Consider the following 19,792-nt stretch of genomic DNA (forward strand, 5'->3'; position numbering starts at 1 on the left):
CGTGGTTATACTCAGAAAACATTAGCCATTCGCCAGTGTTGGTAAAATGGGGGCAGATGCTCTTGTTTTATAAGGTGGTTATGGGGATCGGAGGGAGAATGAATGAGACAGTGAGGAAGCAGCCGGCACTGGGGGAGGTTTCCCCTCACTCCCTCCTTGTAGCCACGCTCTCCTTGTCCTCTCTTACCTCTGCAGGCAGCTGAGCAGGCTCTGACCTCAGGGTCTTTGCACTTGCTGTCCCCTTGGCTGAGAACAGCCTTCCCAAAGATATTCTCTCACCTTCATCTCTCGCTTTATTCAGGTCTCTTCCCAGAGGGGCCTTTCCTAATCCCCTCCTACGCCCAGCCCTCTTTGTCCTCTGATGCTACCCTAATTCTCTTCACAGTGCTAATCACCATCAGATGTTACCGTATTTTATATTTACTAACGCACCCTCATCAGATCACAGGCTTCATGAGGTTCTGTAGGAACGTTGTCTGTTTTGTTCAGGGCCCAGCCCGTGATGGGCACTCAGTGAACATCTGTGGAATAAACCAGTAGTAAATATTTAAGCAACATTGGTTTCCTTTTAAAATGTGAGCATTTTCTAAAAGTCAAGAGAGGAGTCCTAGCCAGGAGGAAGGAAGATTAGATGGAGGTTGAGGAATTTGAACTTAGCAGCGGTTCAAATAGGAGAACATTCAGAATCCAGGACAGTTGGAAGCGGGAGTTAGTACAATAAGACAGTGCAGTGTAACCGGATTTTGAGGCAAGATCTGGATAAGCCAGGAGACCTGCCAGGTTCAGGATTTAGCCTTGGATTTCAGGTGACTCTGAGTCTGTGACTTTGGGCAGATGATTGGTTTCACTTAGTTCACTGTTTCTCTCCTTTTTTTTTTTTTTTCATTATTGTCCCCCTCCTCTTACCCCTTAAATTCTAACACAAGAAATTAAATACTAAGGAATAAGTGTTTGTCAGGTGGGATTGAGCTTTGCAAGGGAGGTGGGGCATTAACCATTATAATATCTAAGTTTTGTGGGTAATGTCACCCTGCTGAAAAAACAGGGCTTAGCTAAAAGGGGATCTAAGAACTTTGGTCGATTCTAACACCACATTAGTAAATTACCTCGGGGACAGAATCATTTATTTTTGATGTTAAGGCTGTCAGCTTCAAGTTACTCAAAATTAATTTAAATTATCATGGTTGTTTGCTTGAGATAGGAAGCTAATTGGAGAATTATGTATGGTAGACAAAAGTGAACTGTACCATTGCAGCAGACTGCCATGTCCACAAATTCTACTCCCTGTTGAAATGGATTGATCTTCAGGATGAGAAATTTTTAGACCTTTACACACATCAGCCATGGAGGGATGTTGTTATTTGTAACCATTTTCAGACTTCTGTGTCTTCTCTGGGTCAACACTCTGTTCACTGGAATAGTTGGTATTGGAATGTTTCATGGGATATTGTGGAAGAACCACACTTTTCACAGTAGTATTGTAAGATTGTGTGTCTTACATATGCCTTGAGTCATCTCAAAATGTTGCAGTGTATGGGAATGCTTCTACTTCCTTTATTTATAGAAAATCGCAGAAAAGGAGTTGATCAAATAGGGGGCTAGAAAGATTACTGGAAAATTCCTAATTACAGGTATGGAATTGACAAGTTATGTAGCCTATGAACACCTTAATAAGACTAAATCTCTTTGAGGGTGTCTGTACACTTGAAATAATTTCTCCTTTTCTGAAAACTCCTTCTCTGCCCTCACCACATTCAGGGCCAGAGGGTGGGCTCCCAGCAGCCATATTGATACCTCATGACCCTGCCCCCTTGGCGATAACCAATTAGACTACTGATAGACAAATGATCCAGTCTGAGCCAATTGGCTTTGCTCACCTCCAATGTATTCATTAAAAAGCTTTGAGCTGTGCAGAAAACAACTCAAGGTAAAGTTTAAAGGGGTATTTTTTGTTTTTAGTTTTGTTTTGCTTTACCTTTTCTCTTTCTCTTTTTCTTAAATTTAAGTAGTTAAAAATTTCAAATGTCATGTATTATAAGAATTGATAGGGTCTTTCAGATCGAGGTGGGAGGGCAGTACAACCCCATCTAGGATGGGTGAAACCCCGGATGCTGTGGGGAAGCTAGAGCATTCTCTCTCCCCAGTCTTGCCCCTCTGCCTTCTATCAATCATCTTTATTTTATTTCTTGGCAGGATGACTTTCTTTGCTTTTCAGTTCACAGAGCAGGTAGAATATTGCCATCCAGAGGTCCTATTTCAAAAGTGATAGTTCCTGCCACACCCTGGAGACTAGATCCCTTCTCTCAAGGTCTCTCCATTCTCAGAGAAGAAGTCTGTTCCAGATTGCATGAGATGCTCAGTCTGGGACCCATCAACAGGGGCTGGGGACTTTATTATGTGAACGTGGCTGCCAGGAATGTGCCTTCATTAATTCTGTTAAGAGGGTGGTCATAGACTTGTTACCCACTAATTTCCATTTATTTATGCATCTCCCCTAAACTATGAATGCCTTCAAGACAAGGAATTTGCCTTTTTGATAGTATATTTTCAGTGCCAAGTTCAAGGTCTGGTTCTTAATAGATGTTCAGTAATACATATTGCTTAAATACAAGTTGACACTGGGGAAAAAAATCTCTACTACTCTTAAGTTTGGTTCTCTTCTATCAGACTTATTTAATGAATACCTTACCCAAGATGTTTACTCTGTTTTCATACGTATGGAATCACCTGAACTGTGAGTAACACCTTGAATCACCATCAAAATTTTAATTTTAAACCATCTTTAAAAAATTGTTTTAGGGACCTCCCTGGCAGTCCAGTGGTTAAGACTCTGCGCTCCACTTCAGGGGGCATGGGTTCTATCCCTGGTCTGGGAACTAAGATCCCGCATGCTGTAAAGCATGGCCAAAAAAAAAAATTGTTTTAAATTATTGAGTCTAAAAGGTGACAGACACTGTGCTGAGGTAGGGAATGTATTGACGAACCAGACATTGCCACTATATTTGAGAACCTGTCTGTGGAGTATGAGAGAACTTAGAGATCATTTAGCTTAACTTTCTCATTTTACAGATGAGGAAACAGAGACTCAATAAGAGTTTCTAGGCCTGAAGGAAAACGTTTTGATTTATTCATAAGATTTTAATACGTCTGTGTGGAGTTACTTTTCAGTGAAAGGTGTTATGTATCTTGGCCAAAGGAGACATTCAATTTTTGTCCATGTGTGGATTATCTTTTCTTTGATCTTGCCTTTCTTTTTAATAGGCACGTGATTATGTAGATGATATTTGCTATGCTTTTGGTTTATTTGGAACCAATTAATAGCTGGCACTCAAGTTCTTTGGAAACTCACAACTTAACTCTATTGGAAATTTCTTGACGGTTACTGAGTGTTAGTATTTATTATTGATGTGGCTTCTGGCACCTCTCCCATTTATTATTATTCCTTGTTAAATCACTTCCTGAGAAGGCTTGAGAATGTTTTCCATCTTTGATGGCACAGTTTATATTGACTTTCTCTGGGTAAAACTGAAGTTCTGAGAAGAGACTGAAAGGAGTCATTCTTCTGTGTTTACAGAGGATGGAGGTGAAAATCTCTTTGGAGGAGAAGGAGAGTTGGCCATGGAATTCAATTAACCTATCGCCGAGGGGGGATGGATTGTGTGCCGGGTGCTGTGCATGTTCAGTGGGAGGGGATCATTGCCGCCCCCGTGGGGAGCCGCACCTGCCACAGACGTGTGCAGCCTGGGGGGTGCATGGCTGTGTGAGCAGTGTGTCCAGGGCAAGCCAAGGAGCGGCCAGGGCTGCTCCCCCAGAAGCTTGGAGAAACATCTCTCTGCAGGAGATGGCTTTTGGATTGGCCTAAGTGTAGGCTGGTTTCAACAGTTTACCAAAGAAAAAGAAGCAAGGCGACTAAAGCTAGAGGCTGTAAAGGGACATGATACCCTCTGAGTCTACATGATAAAGCCAGGACCCTCGGCTAAACTTAGGACTGGCGGTGGTCTAGGGGAGAGCCTGCATCTCTCTGCAGGGTTGACCAGCTCTTCTCCTCCTGGTAGCACTGTTAAAGCAGAGTTCTGGAATGGAGAGACCTCCTGTGCATACACTTGGGCTGATCAAGGCAAATGGACATAGACTTGAACTTCCCAGGAATGTGAGTTCTTAAATATGTCCAGAACCCCTCTACAACCTTCCAGGGAGTCTTGTCACACAGAGCCTCCTGAGTGGATTTGAGTTTGATGGGGGTTGTCCTGGCAAAAGCCGTCTCATTTCCCTGCTGATCAGGGAAACTTCCTGGGGAAGGTCAGCATTCCGGAGGTTTCTTGTCTGAGGGAAGGGTGTGTGTGTGTGCGTGTGTATCTGTGCATCTGTGTGTACAGGTATTTCTTTGTGTGTATCTGTGTATCTTTGTATCTGTGTGTCTTTATGTGCATCTGTTTATCTGTGTATAACTGTATGTGTGTACATCTGTGTATGAGTGTGTGTGTGTACATGTGTGTGTGCACAGGGTGGAGGGAACAAAGCTGTGGAATGGGGAGGGGCATTAGGTTCCTGACTCAAAAAGCAAACACAGTCCTTCTGTAATATTCTCCTGCCATGCATGCTGTGTCAGAAGGCTCACTGTTGTGACCAGAATTTTTTGTTTTTCCTCTTCCAGGTGTGAACGAGTCCAGGAAAGGTAACCCTGTTGCTGCTGGTGGAACACCTCATTTCCAGGTCCTTTGCACGGGCCCCGCTGTGAAGTGAACCAAGCACGGACCGGTCAGACACTTCCTTCCTTCCCTCATTGACACTCTGGGCCCAGCAATTGTTCCACTGTTGTTCTAATTGTGTCCCATCCTCCTCTTGCCAAAGCAAACAGCCAGAACTAGAGTAGGTGTTCCTTAGGCTTGTCTGCCAGCCTGAACATGAACACAGGCAAAGCTGAGGACAGCCCGCGTTCCCGTGGGACGTGGGGCCCCGCAGGGCCCAGCCCCCAGGAGTAGGTCCTCTCATGATGTTGGCGTCTGGGAGTCGCCAACCATGCCCATCACCCAGGACAATGCTGGGCTGCACCTGCCCCTCCTCTACCAGTGGCTGCAGAACAGCCTGCGGGAGGGCGGGGCCGGGCCGGAGCAGCGCCTCTGCCAGGCGGCCATCCGGAAGCTTCAGGAGTACATCCAGCTGAACTTTGCTGTGGACGAGAGTGTGGTCCCACCTGACCACAGCCCCCCGGGGATGGAGATCTGTACTGTGTACCTCACCAAGGAGCTGGGGGACGCAGAGACTGTGGGCCTCAGTTTTGGGAACATCCCTGTTTTCGGGGACTATGGAGAAAAGCGCAGAGGGGGCAAGAAGAGGAAAACCCACCAGGGCCCCGTGCTGGATGTGGGCTGCATCTGGGTGACAGAGCTGAGGAAGAACAGCCCGGCAGGGAAGAGTGGGAAAGTCCGACTGCGGGATGAGATCCTCTCCCTGAATGGGCAGCTGATGGTCGGAGTTGATGTCACTGGGGCCAGGTGAGTGGGGAGTGCCAGCTGGCGCAGGGGCAGGATGCAGAACCCTTGCGGTTCGCTTATGCCTGATGCTGGGATCGGCAGCTGCTGAGGGTTATGAGTCCTACTGTGGTGATGAGCCAGTGGCGTTTATCTTACAGAGGGAAAATACACACTCTAAGTTGAAGTTTTTTGGAATTTATATGTTTCTTTTTTTGCTTCCTTATCTCTTAGAAGACTCAGGCTCAAAGTTTCTCCTTTTTCCTTGAAACTTGGGTTAGAAAGAAGAGAAACAGTACATGATAAGAGTATGAGAAATGTCACATTGAGTTAGACCCTCTTTTCCATTCAACCTAGCATCTCACCTCTAATCGGAGCAACAAAGATTAGGTCCTGGTTATGTTTCCATCTGCCTGTCCCATATCCCCTTTGTCACAGACTCACAGTCCAGAAGACCCTTGAGATGCTTAGAAATGTCTTTAGACCATCCCCCACCCTGCCAGTTTCCCCATCCTGGAAGATCCATTTGGATCTTATCTGAATGAACATATTTCTGTTTTCTACCCATGTGACAACCTACCATGGCAGTAAGTTACGATTGGACTGTTCTGTTGTTTTCTGGGTGAGTTAGGGTCTCTAAGACCACTCTCAGCTTCAGTGATTTACTCGGGGAACTCACAGAGCTCAGAAAAGCTATTATACTCACGGTTATAGTTTATCACAATGAAAGGAATCAGATTAAAATCGGCAAAGGTATAGGGTGCATAGAGTAGAGTCCAGGAGAGACCAGGAGCAAGCTTCCAGTTGTCCTCTCCTAGCAGAGCTGTACAGAAGCACTCAATTCTCTCAACAATGATGTGTGACAACACTTAACGGAGTATTGTTAACCTGGGGAGTTTGCCCAAGCCTTGGTGTCCAGGGTTTTTATTGGGGGTCGTTCACACAAGCATTTCATGCCTGTGTAGCTGACCTTAGTTACTAAGTATCCAGTCCTTCCAGAGGCCAAACTAGTAACACATGGCCCAAAGCCACCATCATAGATCACATTATTAGCATAAACTATCTGGTGTGGCCCAAGGCCCCAGGTATACAAAGACACTTATCAGGCAGGATATTTCAAAAGCTTAGACGTTACCTCCCAGGAGCTGGTCAAGGGATATTCCTTTCTTTGGAATGCACAGATGTTGAATACCCCAAACCTGCCAATTTAATCCATTACTGCACACCAGGGTTTTAACGATGGGTATATATGAAAGAGACAGGAAAAGAGAAGTTTGAAGATATTCTGAGATGTGTAAGTTTTGTCAAGCCTTCAGGGGCTCCTGGGAGGATGTCTCCTATATCCCAGAAGGAGAGAATCATAGAGAGAAGGGCACCTTGAAAATCATGGTGACCTTTCGATGGGGGATACATCTAACCCAAGAAGACCTTGGAGAGAGAAACACTGCAAAAATACCTTGACTTCAATCTTTTCCTTCCCTTCTGTCTCCTACCAGAGCTTCCCATCAATGGGAATCAGCCAGGGGCAAGGGACCCCACTGATGTCGTTCATATGTGTGAGCCTCCTGGGACAAAAGGGCAGGGTAGAAAAGGGTGGAGAGTGGATATGGGGCAGGGGGTCAAACAAGAAATCATTAGGCACATGCACCATGGTCTGAGTTTAAATGAGCCAGTTCATGGAAAGGACATAGCACAGGGCTGGCTGGTTGATGTGAGTACTTATTCAGTAGACACTTCCACCAGTATTTCCTTTGGGTTGCCTCTTGGACTGATGGGATGCTTTTGGCTAATGGCTGAGTGCCTAACTGGCAGTTACTGAGAGGCAACTGCTCATTTTCAAGGAGTGATGCTGCAGATAAATGTTTTTATTTGGGATTAGAGATTGCTCTTAGCAAAGAAGCAACGCTGACCACCATAGCACTCAAGATGCTCCAAGGACTTGATAAGGTGACTCTAGTCCCTGGTGGTGGGTTCCTTAGGATTGGAAGTGGGGATCACTCTGAGGCAGCCCTTTCAAAGCTACTCTTGAATGTCCTCGTCATTTGCAGCTGTCTGATTTGAAGGGAGTGGGTTTGGATGGAGAGGTAGGAGGAGGAGCATGGAGGGCACATCCGGCAGGAGAGTGCTGTGGTCAGGAGCTGCAGCTCTGAAGTCAGACAACTGGGGCTGCCTCCCCAGGTTTCCCCACTTACCAGCTGGTCGACCTTGGGAAAATCATCCCTCTCAGACTCTGATTTCCCATCTGTGAAATAAGAACAAGTATCTATTGATACCAATGACTAAATGATGAAATAATGCACATGTAGGGCTTAGTACTATGTCTAGTACAATAAATAGTGCTCAACAAAAGCATCAGGATGACTATTGTACATGGAGAGTGTTTTGGAAGACTGGGATTTTCTTATCCAAGAGGTTGGTGGAGTCTTTAGGACGTTGGAGAAAGTCTTCCCATACTTGGGAAATGTTCTTTATCTGTTTAGGTAGCTCTTCTGTTGTGCTGCTTAAGGCTGTGGAGTCTTTAAGAGGCAAAGTTTTCTGTCCCAGGCTCTGAAAGTATATCTGGCCCTGGAATAAGATGGTTTTACAGCTACAGGGGAGGATTCCTTGGTGATTTTAATTTACTCGTTGGAGCCAGTGATAGGATGATGCCCATTTTGCAAAGAAAGAAGATACAGAAGAATAGAAAGGTGATGGGCCCAGGGTCATGAGAAGATGGAACATAGCACTAGACTCTTTCATGGAAGCTCTGAGGAAGGAGCAAGTATGATGTGATGGAAGAAGCAGCAGGACTGAGCCTGGGATTCTGGGTTCTCTCCACAGGTCTTCTGGAAACTAGCTTTGAGACCCTGGGTAAGTGTGTCAGGATAGTGGAGTGGGGGTGGGAAGGAGGTTCGCTGCCTTTGCTAACATATTAGGAGAGATCTGTGAAACATTTCACTTGGGCCACCTGAGCTGGTGTTTTGGTTCCAGAAGCCCACAGAGGTGAAGTGGTGTTCCCGTGATGCCCAGCCAGTGATCACTGGCAGAGCCGACTCTCGTTCTCCCTCTGCTGACTCCCAGCTGGATACCCGATCCAGTGCACCACTCCACCTAGTGTGGTCAGGAAGAAACATTCAGGCAGGTGTGGCCAGTTGGCATCTGGGCTGAAATAGCTGAAGATGAGGAACTTGGGGAACGGAAGTAGGAAAAAGGTCAAGGAACAGGCCTGTGGGTGTTCTAAAATGTGCCTGGGATTTGTTTGAATCAAGTATGGTAAGACCTGCAGACAGGGAAATGACTGTCATGAAGGAAGAAGTTTATGCTCTCAGATCCCTAGAAACAGGGGGCACAGCACACTGTGCAGGGCCACAGGGGGAAGCACCAGCGTTGGTCAGGAGGCAGAGTGGGGAGAGGGGAAAGCAAGGCCCAAAGCCTTTATTGGGGGTTTCAAGGGATGGATTGGGCGAGGCATGGTAGGTACGCTGAATAATCCTAGGATAGGATAGTTTGAGTAATTTTGGCAGGCTCTGAGCTATAGGGGTGGTCTCCAGTTGTCCAGTACCTGACCCCAGGTGATTTAGACAGGGGAGTATGGGCTTGATGTGTGAGAGTTTGATAAAGAAGACAGCTGGGGTGTGGGATCTGGGCTGGTTGGTTAGTATAGCAAAGGCACATTCTCAGGGAAATTGTTTGCTATATCTAGGAATTAGCTGGCCCCAGGGTGGTTAGGGGGAGGGGATGGGGGAGGCAGTCTCTCCAGGATCAAGGCCCCAAATGCCAGAGCATCAAGAATACAGAAGCTAAGGAAACAGTTAATGTACTGGGCTTCTAGGAATTTTCCACGGCTAAGGAAGTAAATCCTCCAAACATAACTTTTCTACTAGTGAATAGTCATAGCTCTGAACTTCCCTTCTCTGACGGGGCTATTGTGTGTGTGCTGGATGATGGAGGGCCAGGTAAGGGAAGGTCTACCCAGAACCCCTCAGATGTAGGGGTAGGAGAAGGAGAAGGCCAAGACCCTCTGCTTGGTCTTCAAGACAGTATGAAAGTGAATCAAGTAATGAGGCAAGGGCTCCTGGAGTCCTGACTTCCCAACACCCATAACAACCAGCAAGTTCACAAGACAGCAGAGAAAGAGACAAGGTTGATTTTTCAAGATTCACTCCTTAGTTCTCTGGCATAATTATAAGAAATGCTGTTTATTGAGCAGTTGCTACCATAGGGACACTCTGCCACCCTCTGTGATTTAATACATACCACAACTTTATAAAGGACAGCTTTAGATGAGAACCTTGACCACAGAGAGGCCATGTAACTTGTCCAAGGTCACCTAAGAAAGCGAGAACCAGATGTGAACTTGGGTCTAGCTGCCACCACATTCTGTGTTCCTAACTTCTGTGCTGTACTATCTCAAATCTGCACCAGAGTTGTGCTTTGGTCCTTGTCACCTTTACTTGTAAGCAACGGATTTCAGGTGTCAGTACACTAACTTCCCTCCCCCCGCCCCCCCCACCGACACAATAAGTCATCCACAATATCACTTGGAATTATAATAGGGGGCACTCTTTTGGGCAGTCCCTTCTGTTCCTTCTCTTGAGTTTGATTTAGAATTCAAAACTCCCTTAGATGATGTTATGGGGTGAATCGTATGTCCCACCCCCAAATTCACACGTTGAAGTCCTAACCCCCCAGAACATCAGAATGTGGCCTTATTTGGAAATAGGGTCATTGCGGATGTAATTAGTTAAGATGAGGTCGTATGGGAGTAAGGTGGGCCCCGATCTAATAGGACTAGTGTCCTTATAGAAAGGGCAGATCTGGGGATAGACATGCACAGAGAATGCCATGTGAAGGTTGGCATCATGCTGCCACAAGCCAACGAATTACAAGAAGCTAAGAGAGGGACCTGGAACAGATATTTCTCCAGTACTCTGATCTTGGACTTTGAGCATCCAGAACTATACGACACATTTCTGTTGCTTAGGCCACTTGGTTTGTGGTACTTTATTTTGACAGCTCTAGCAAACTAATGTACATGATATTTTGACCCTGTCACCTATGGCTAGTCAGTTATTCAGACAATTTCCTCCCTGACAAAGTCACTCTGGAAACTTTAGAGCACTGTGGATGTTTTCGGAAGAGAACGCTCTGAAGATCGCATGTGTGCTAAGCATGGGGGAAGCAGGTGCCAAATGTAGAAGATGAGGTCATGGTTGGCTTATTTTAAAAATTCGTTTAGGGTCAGTTTGGAAAGTTCATCCCTGGGGGAAGAACAGAGAATTCACAGCCATGGGTTTGACACCCTTCTGCACCCCAGAACCGGTTCCAAATCTTAACCTGTGACTGTCCCAAAATTGCAGATCCCTTTCTGCTTTTTCCCTGACTGACAGTCACGAGGTCGGCAGTTTGCTGCCAGCATCCCCAAGTAGCACTGGGAACCCCTTATTCTTTTGAGTGATAACAGCATCATCGCAGAGTGAACTTCTAGAAAACTTTCTGAGACGGCGAGGGATACCAGTATCGTTTGATGTCACATGCCCCATCTGTCAGGCGTAGCTGGTAACACACGGAGGAAAGTTCTTGTCTGCGACTCTATCAGACCTACTCTGGGGAAGATGAGATTTTCTGGAATGTTCTGTATGTGTCTTTTTGGCAACCGGAGAACTGGGAAGGTTTTTTAGATTATTTCCTACAAGGAATACTTTGTAACCCCGTTCCCTTCCTCCCTCCCGCCGCTAGCTTTCTATAAGTAAAACGGATCTGTTCCCTGCGGACAGATTGTTCCAAATTGGTACCAAAATGTGGAATTAATTAAAACACAACCCACACACCAAAACAAAAACAAGTAGCCTTTTCTGAAAAGTAAAAGGGCCCATGTTCCACTTAAAATGTATTTTTCAGGATGTGAACCTCAAGTGGACTTTTTTGTACATTAATACATATGAGCAGGACACAGAGCAAAGAACAGGGTCCTCGGAGAGGTGGACCTGGCTTCCAGCCCCGCTTATTCGCTGTGAGGTAAGGTTACCTCAGCCATGGGAGGTTGATGCTTTCCCCAACAGGGTCATTTAGTGGATGAGATAAGATGATTTATTTAATGGACTGAATAGGCCTCTGGCACATGGTAGATGTTCAGTCAAAGGTAGCTTTTAACACCCTTCCTGGTTGGCCTCAGGCGACCTGACCCCAGGGCGCAGCATGAACCAAGAAAAAACCTTTGAGTTTGAGGGTCAGAGAAGAGCCTAAAACTCTGGCAGTTTGCTCAGCAGGAAAGGGCATAATCTTCAGCCCAGAAACCGGGGTGATATTCAAATACTGAGCGACCTGTGTGGCGTGGGTACCAGCCTGTAGAGAAGGATGCAAGTGCATCCTGGCGCCCCCCCCACCCAGAGCCAGACTGCACCTTTGATTTACTGGGGTGTGAGATATATATGTGGTCCCAGGAGAGGGGCCAGGGTTCTGGGCTGGCAGGAGGACCTGGGGAGCTCAGGGCGACTGGCCAGCTGGTACAGGGGCGTTACTACTGGGTGAACTAGCTGAATATCAGCCCTGGCCAGAGGTAACCTTCAGCACAGTACTAACTGCATGTAAAATTAAATTTAGAGTTGTTACAAGCTCAGACACCGGTTACCCATGGCAACCCTGAGTTCTCTCTAGGTTATAGCAGATTTTAAACAGAGTGTCAGGAGGCTGCTAGAAGGTGTTACTTGGAGAAATGACTGCAGGTAGTGATGTAGGAGATTGCAGGAAGGAAGAACTGCCAATTATAGCTTTATAATATAGTCTCTGGGGACATTACGAACGAGGGTACTGCTTACCTGAATTCTGTGCCCAGAGGCACCAGTGCTCTATTCAGGACTGTATATATAGTAAGAGGTAGTCATCATGATGACCTAGAACATTCAGGAAAGGTTAAATTACATTCAGTTTTCGATTTAAGAAGCCAGAGAGGCGTGTAATATACTTCAGAAAGATTCCATTACAGAAGGTTAAAAGGAAAACAAATTTCAGCATTTAAAATTCAATTATCTGGAAAAGTCGTCACGTGGAACAGCCCATTGCCCAAGGATGCGGCGTCAGTGGAGCATTACAGGACCTTACATTCGTGCCCACTTCATTGTTCTCAGCCTGCTTTCCCCACATGCTATTGCATTTTATGTCTTGTTTTCTGGAAGGTAGCCCAGAGTTCATCCAAGTCCTATTTTATCATCGTACCAAGGAGGAAACTGAGGCTCCAGGAGGTGGTTTCCTAGGGTCAAGAATCTTCTTAAGAGAAGAGCAAGGACCAGAATTCAGGGCCTCTGGCTCAAATTCTAGACCTTTTTCTTCAACACTACGAACAGTAACCAATGAAATTAGAAAAAAAAATTTTTGCACTTTACTGTTGACTGTAAGAAACAAATAGAAAATCAAGTTTTTCTACATATTTCGACATCCATTCTCTACATGGATGGTAGTTACATCTAGACCCTTCCTTCTCAACAAGAGTTTAACTTGTAGCAGCTTCGTAAATGTGTAACTGATGACCCTTGGACGGAACTTTCCCTCAGGTCTTCCGAGCACTTTCCTGGCAAGGCTGTAGACCATCTTCTGCCATCGCCTGCCCTCTTGTGGTTGGAGTCGAGCATTTTAGTCAAGCTTCTGATTCATTCGGCTGTGTGGGTTTCTCAGCTGTGGGGTTAGGATGATGTTTTCAGCCTTCAGAGCTCTCTCTAGAATGGGAACATCTGCGCCATCCTTCAGCAGAAAGGGACTCAGGCGTCATCCCTCTCCTCTTTGGTACCTGGTATCTTCGTGCTGCCCCCAGGAGGTGCCCCATCCCTGTTCCCCCCATGGCATCCCCTCCGAACACTCACAGCCCCAGCCCCCTACAAGTAGGTAAGTAGCTGATCTGATAAGCCCACTCGTGCGACAGATGGTGGGGGGACGTTGTCCTTCCCCAGCCCAGCTTAAGCCTCCTGGAATCAGGAAGCCTCAGGGAAGGGTGAGTAGTAGGGCAATGTCAAACACTCCGCCAGCCAATGGGGTGGATTTCTTTAGAAACCTAGCAGTCTTTGGAGAGCCCTCGATTACAGCCTGCAGGCAACTCCAGGGCCACTTACAGAGCAGCTTTTCAAGGTCTGTTTGTTCTTGTGAGGGAAAAGATTACATTAAAGGAGCCACTTTTCTCTTTCTGACTTACTTCACTCTGTATGACAGACTCTAGGTCTATCCACCTCATTACAAATAGCTCAAATATATGGAATTTAAGAAAAAAAGTATGTAATGAAGAACCTAGGGGTAAAACAGGAATAAAGACACAGACCTAGTTGAGAATGGACTTGAGGATATGGGGAGGGGGAAGGGTAAGCTGTGACAAAGCGAGAGAGTGGCATGGACATATATACGCTACCAAACGTAAGGTAGATAGCTAGTGGGAAGCAGCCGCAAAGCACAGGGAGATCAGCTCCGTGCTCTGTGACCGCCTGGAGGGGTGGGATGGGGAGGGTGGGAGGGAAGGAGACGCAAGAGGGAAGAGATATGGGAACAGATGTATATGTATAACTGATTCATTTTGTTATAAAGCAGAAACTAACACACCATTGTAAAGCAATTATGCTTCAATAAAGTTGTAAAAAAAAAAAGAAAAAGAAAGATGCAAAATCAGGAAGCTGAAAGCTAAAGATTAAAAAAAAAAAAAAAAAGGAGCCACTTTCCATGATTTAAAAGTGGGTGTGGTTGCAGAGCTCCATCCAGAGATGCTCTTTCATTTCATCCCAGTGACCTGCTTCTCCTGGTACCCCCATCAGAGCCACTGCTGGGGGACTGACTTTAGCCATGGGAGATGGAAAACCCAAATCTCCCACTGGAGACACTCGCTTTGAAACTTTTAGCATTATTTTTGAGAATTGTTGTAACTGTAAACCATAAAGAGGAAAAAAGGATTAGATCATCTCAGTGTGATTATAGTCCTACCAGCCTGACTTCATACCCTTCTCTCTCTCTGGGCACTCCTGGGCCATATTCAAGAATTTTGACTTCTACTTCATTTTTACGTCCAGGTATTAAATAAGTGATAAGCATTTTTATTCTCTCATTTTGAGCACCAGATGCCCTCAAGAGTTTTTCTTTTCCAAAAGGTCATTGTCCAAACTTCAGCACCTGTTTCGATCCTTGTTCCTCTCTAGTCTCCTGGAGTGGAGGCAGGTAACCATGTAGCCTGGCTTCGCCGTTCCTAATTAACCTGTTTGCCAAGCACAGAGGTTCGGAGACTTGAACTCCTGTCTTTTGGTGTTGGACTATGGGTTGCTGCCTTCTCCTGCATGGGACTAAAATCTGATATTTTCAGGACCCGTGTGTGTGTGTGTGTGTGTGTGTGTGTGTGTATCTTCTGTGCAATTTATAATAAACATGGGTTTTCAACAGTTACATAGATTTCTTCATGGGCTTCTTTTTTGATATATGATCTTCCTCCAAAGATTTTGAGGGTATGAGTTTAAGTTATATTATTTTAAATAAATGGTCGTGGAGAAGTGGCTTCTAGTGGCATTTTGGATGACTGGGCTTTCCAGTGTTGAAATGGACAGAGCAACCCCCAGGTTGAGTATCCAGGTCCTTTGTACCCCTGAGCCACAGACACCTGGATACAGGGGCATCAGCGATGGTCTAATAGCTGATTCATCCCCATGTTATCTCATTCAGGGTTCTTTCTTCACCAGAGAAAGGATGATTCTATCATTTACAATGTCTCTCGGGCTTAAGTTTAGCCACTGGGGAGGTGGGGGAGGGAAAGGGAGGACTGAGCTATTTCCAAGGCTGAAGTGCATATTTGTCCTGCCCTTAAGCTGAACTTGAAGGTTAGACCATTTAAATGGAGCTAGGATTTATTAAGAAACTTTTGACCTTTGGGCTCACAGATATATTTTCACAAATGTCCCTGAAGGAGGTCTGAACTGTTGTCAGGGGAAGAGGAAGTAGGTGTCCTTCTTAAAACTTCAAGCTCCATTAAATACAGGTCTCTGTCAAATTGCATGGCAAGTCTTGAGGGTTTTCCCTGACTCAAGGGTTTTATTTAGTCCAGTTGTCCATTCCCATGAGGTTCCTGTCTGACCCAGCAGAATAGGCAGAGAGGACTTTAATGGCAGTCACCAGAAATGGTTCTTGCTTGAGAATGTTCGTCATCCAAGTGGGATGAGAAGAAGATCCATGGGGTGAGGGAAAAAAATTATTAACATCTCAAGATATATTTTTATCTTAAAAAAATAAGAAATTGAACTTGGCTAATATTTTAGATATGGATTGACACTGGCATCCTTATTCAGTCTGTATGTCAGAGGATCCCATGTCATGTGTGGTATGTGACGTGTCCTGAGGGAAGAAGAGGTGATCCACAAAGGTCCTCTCACAGATTAATTCACCTTTTTTTTTTTTTTGCGGTACGCGGGCCTCTCACTGTTGTGGCCTCTCCCGTTGCGGAGCACAGGCTCCGGACGCGCAGGCTCAGCGGCCATAGCTCACGGGCCCAGCCGCTCCGCGGCATGTGGGATCTTCCCGGACCGGGGCACGAACCCGTGTCCCCTGCATCGGCAGGCGGACTCTCAACCACTGCGCCACCAGGGAAGCCCGATTAATTCACTTTTGACTCATTTCAAGGAAATATAGTTTATGTCGGCTCACTCAGTGAAGTAGGCTTATGAATTAAAATACGTATTTTGTAGGATTTAAATGAACTTTACCAAATGAACAGATACACTAAAATTCTTGAGGGGAAAGAAAGAGGATTAAAAATAATGAATGCAGGGGACTTCCCTGGCGGTCCAGTGGTTAAGACTCCCCACTTCCACTGCAGGGGGCATGGGTTCGATCCCCGGTCAGGGAACTAAGATCCCACATGCCGCGGCACAGTGCAGCCAAAAAAAAAAAAAAAAGATGATAAAAATAATGAATGCAGGTGTAAGCAAACCGTAAGAAAATGGCTGGGTTGACCCTTTTCTTACCACTGGTATGTGCTCAACCACATTATAAGGTAAACTGATGACAATCTATTCAGAGCAACAAGAAGTCGGACAAAAAATTAAAATTCAAAGCTATCAAGAGATTATGTGAAATACAAATTTTCAGCCTTTATTATTAAAGAAAAACCTCACCGTAAGCATAGACTGTACTTGAGATAATCCCTAATGATGGTAGGAGGTCATGATAATTAACAAGATATTTAAAATCTAAATATCCACCACATGAATACAAATAGTGTTAAATGTTTTAGCCATGTTTAAAATTATGCAATACTAAATCTAGTCCAGAATTTTTGTAAATTGAATATTTTACGAGCCTATTTGGAATTTCTTTTTACTTAATGGCTTAAGGCAAAATGTCACATGCCATTAGGAAAACCCTCATTCTCACTGATATGGTAAAAATAGCTAAAATAATACATAGAAGACAATATAGCTACAAAATAAAATGCCTGATTTTGTCAGCAAATTCTACTAAAAGGTACACAGAAACATTGCTGAAGTTTTAAAGAAACAGTATGCCGTGTGGCTGTTTGCTGTATGGTTTGAGAAAAGTACGGCTGTTTCTCACATGTTCCAAATAAGGGTATTTGCTTGGTTCTGCTTCACTAGTGCAATAGGACACCTACTTATGCATGAGTCACTAAAGAAAAGAGGTACCAGAAAGGATATATTTTCAAAAGGCAGTGACTTCGTTAGTTAAAATAATGCTTTATGGGGAAATTATATAAGGTAACAGCTGCTTTGATTAGAATTTTAAATTCAGGGTAAGTTTATAAAAATAGGTCAGAACATGAAACTGATTCACTGCATTGGTCCTAGAAAAGTTGATACAGCCAAGAAGCTAAAGACAGAGGTGCCCAAAATGCTAAAGAATGTCATCAATATGGTTAATTTTGTAAAAATAAGACTTTTAAAATTAGTAGAATTTTTACTCTTCTCTGTAATAAGCTGGGGAATGACCATGGAAATGTTTTACTCTGTAGAGGTCTGATGTTTATCTTGAGGCAATGCATTTAGAGTAATCCAACTTAAAGATGGCTGTGCAGTTTTTTTCTTCTACAAAAAAGACAGTTGTTTCAAATTTACCCACTTTATCTATGAAGAAGTGGTTCTCAATGGCCTGCTTCCTGGAGGCTATTTTTTAAAAAACTTTTATTGGAGAGTATATAGTTGCTTTACAATGCTGTGTTAGTTTCTGCTGTACAGCAACGTGAATCAATTATACGTATACATATATCCCCTATTTTTTAGATTTCCTTCCCATGTTGGTCACCACAGAGCATTGAGTAAAGTTCCCTGTGCTATGCAGTAGGTTCTCAAGGTGATCTATTTTATACATAGTAGTGTATATATATCAGTCCTAATCTCCCAATTCATCCCACCCCCTACTTCCCCTCCTTGGTATCCATGAGTTTGTTCTATACATCTGTGTCTCTATTTCTGCTTTGCAAGTAAGTTCATTTGTACCATTTTTCTAGATTCCACATATAAGCGATATTACACGATATTTGTTGTTCTCCTTCTGACTTACTTTACTCTGTATGACAGTCTGTAGGTCTATTCACATCATCCATATCAAATGGCCCTATTTCCTTCCTTTTTATGGCTGAGTAATAGTCTATTGTTTATATGTACCACATTTTCTTTATGCATTCCTCTGTTGATGGACACTTAGGTTGTTTCCATGTCCCGGCTATTGTAAATAGTGCTGCAGTGAACATTGGGGTGCATGTATCTTTTTGAATTATGGTTTTCTCTGAGTATATGCCCAGGAGTTGGAATGCTGGGTCATATGTTAGTTCTATTTTTAGTTTTTTGAGGAACCTCCTACTGTTCTCCATAGTGGCTGTATCAATTTTCATTCCCACCAACAGTGTAGGAGGGTTCCCTTTTCTCCACATTTACTGTTTGTAGATTGTTTTTGGTGGTGGCCATTCTGACGAGTGTGAGGTGATACCTCATTGCAGTTTTGATTTGCATTTCTCTAATGATTAGTGATGTTGAGCACTAATTATTAGTGCCTCATGTGCCTCTTGGCCATCTGTATGTCTTTTTGGAGAAATGTCTATTTAGATCTTCCTCCCATTTTTTGACTGGGTTATTTGTTTTTTTGACATTGAACTGCATGAGCTGTTTGTATATTTTGACGATCAATTCCTTGTCATTTGCTTTGTTTGCAAATATTTTCTCCCATTCTGAGGGTTGTCTTTTCATTTTGTTTATGGTTTCCTTTGCTGTGCAAAAGCTTTTAAGTTTCATTAGATCTCATTTGTTTATTTTTCTTTTAACTTTCATTACTCTAAGAGGTGGATCAAAAAAGATCTTTCTGCAATTTATGTCAAAGAGTGTTCTGCCTATGCTTTCCTCTAAGAGTTTTATACTGTCTGACCTTACATTTAGGTCTTTAATCCATTTTGAGTTTATTTTTGTGTATGGTGTTAGGGAATGTTCTAATTTCATCCTTTTACATGTAGCTGTCCAGTTTTCCCAGCATTGCTTATTGAAGAGACTGTCTTTTCTCCATTGTATATTCTTCCCTCCTTTGTCATAGATTAGCTGACCATAGGTGCATGGGTTTATCTCTGGGCTTTCTATCGTGTTCCATTGATCTATATTTCTGTTTTTGTGCCAGTACCATACTGTCCTGATTCCTGTAGCTTTGTGGTATAGTCTGAAGTCAGGGAGCCTGATTCCTCCAGCTCCATTTTTCTTTCTCAAGACTGCTTTGGCTATTCGGGGTCTTTTGTATTTCCATACAAATTGTAAAATTTTTTGTTCTAATTCTGTGAAAAATGCCATTGGTAATTTGATAGGGATTGCATTGAATCTGTAGATTGCTTTGGGTAAGATTGTCATTTTCACCATATTGATTCTTCTGATCCAAGCACATGATATATATCTCCATCTGTTTGTGTTGTCTTTGATTTCTTTCTTCAGTATCTTATAGTTTTCTGAGTACAGGTCTTTCACCTTCTTAGGTAGGTTTATTCCTAGGTATTTTATTCTTTTTGTTGCAATGGTAAATGGGATTGTTTCCTTAATTTCTTTTTCTAATCTTTCCTTGTTAGTGTATAGGAATGCAAGAGATTTCTGTGTATTAATTTTGTATCCTGCAACTTTACCAAATTCATTGATTAGCTCTAGTAGTTTTCTGGTAGCATCTTTCGGATTTTCTATGTATAGTATCATGTCATCTGCAGACAGTGACAGTTTTACTTCTTTTCCAATTTGTATTCCTTTTATTTATTTTTCTTCCCTGATTGCAGTGGCTAGGACTTCCAAAACTATGTAGAATAATAGTGGTGAGAGTGGACATCCTTGTCTTTTTCCTGATCTTAGAGGATA

General features: G+C 43.9%; 1 protein-coding gene across 1 annotated transcript in view; it reads left to right on the plus strand.

Annotated features, from left to right (window-relative positions):
* Positions 1 to 5,019: 5,019 nt before the first annotated feature.
* PDZD2 (PDZ domain containing 2) overlaps positions 5,020 to 19,792 on the plus strand; it is a 243,996-nt gene continuing 229,223 nt past the window's right edge. Inside the window, exon 1 of the mRNA XM_060091616.1 lies at positions 5,020 to 5,495. Coding sequence (XP_059947599.1) covers positions 5,020 to 5,495 — 476 coding nt within the window. The remainder of the gene's footprint in view (positions 5,496 to 19,792) is intronic.

This window comes from Mesoplodon densirostris, chromosome 3 (genome assembly GCF_025265405.1).
Source record: "Mesoplodon densirostris isolate mMesDen1 chromosome 3, mMesDen1 primary haplotype, whole genome shotgun sequence".
Lineage (NCBI taxonomy): Eukaryota > Metazoa > Chordata > Mammalia > Artiodactyla > Ziphiidae > Mesoplodon > Mesoplodon densirostris.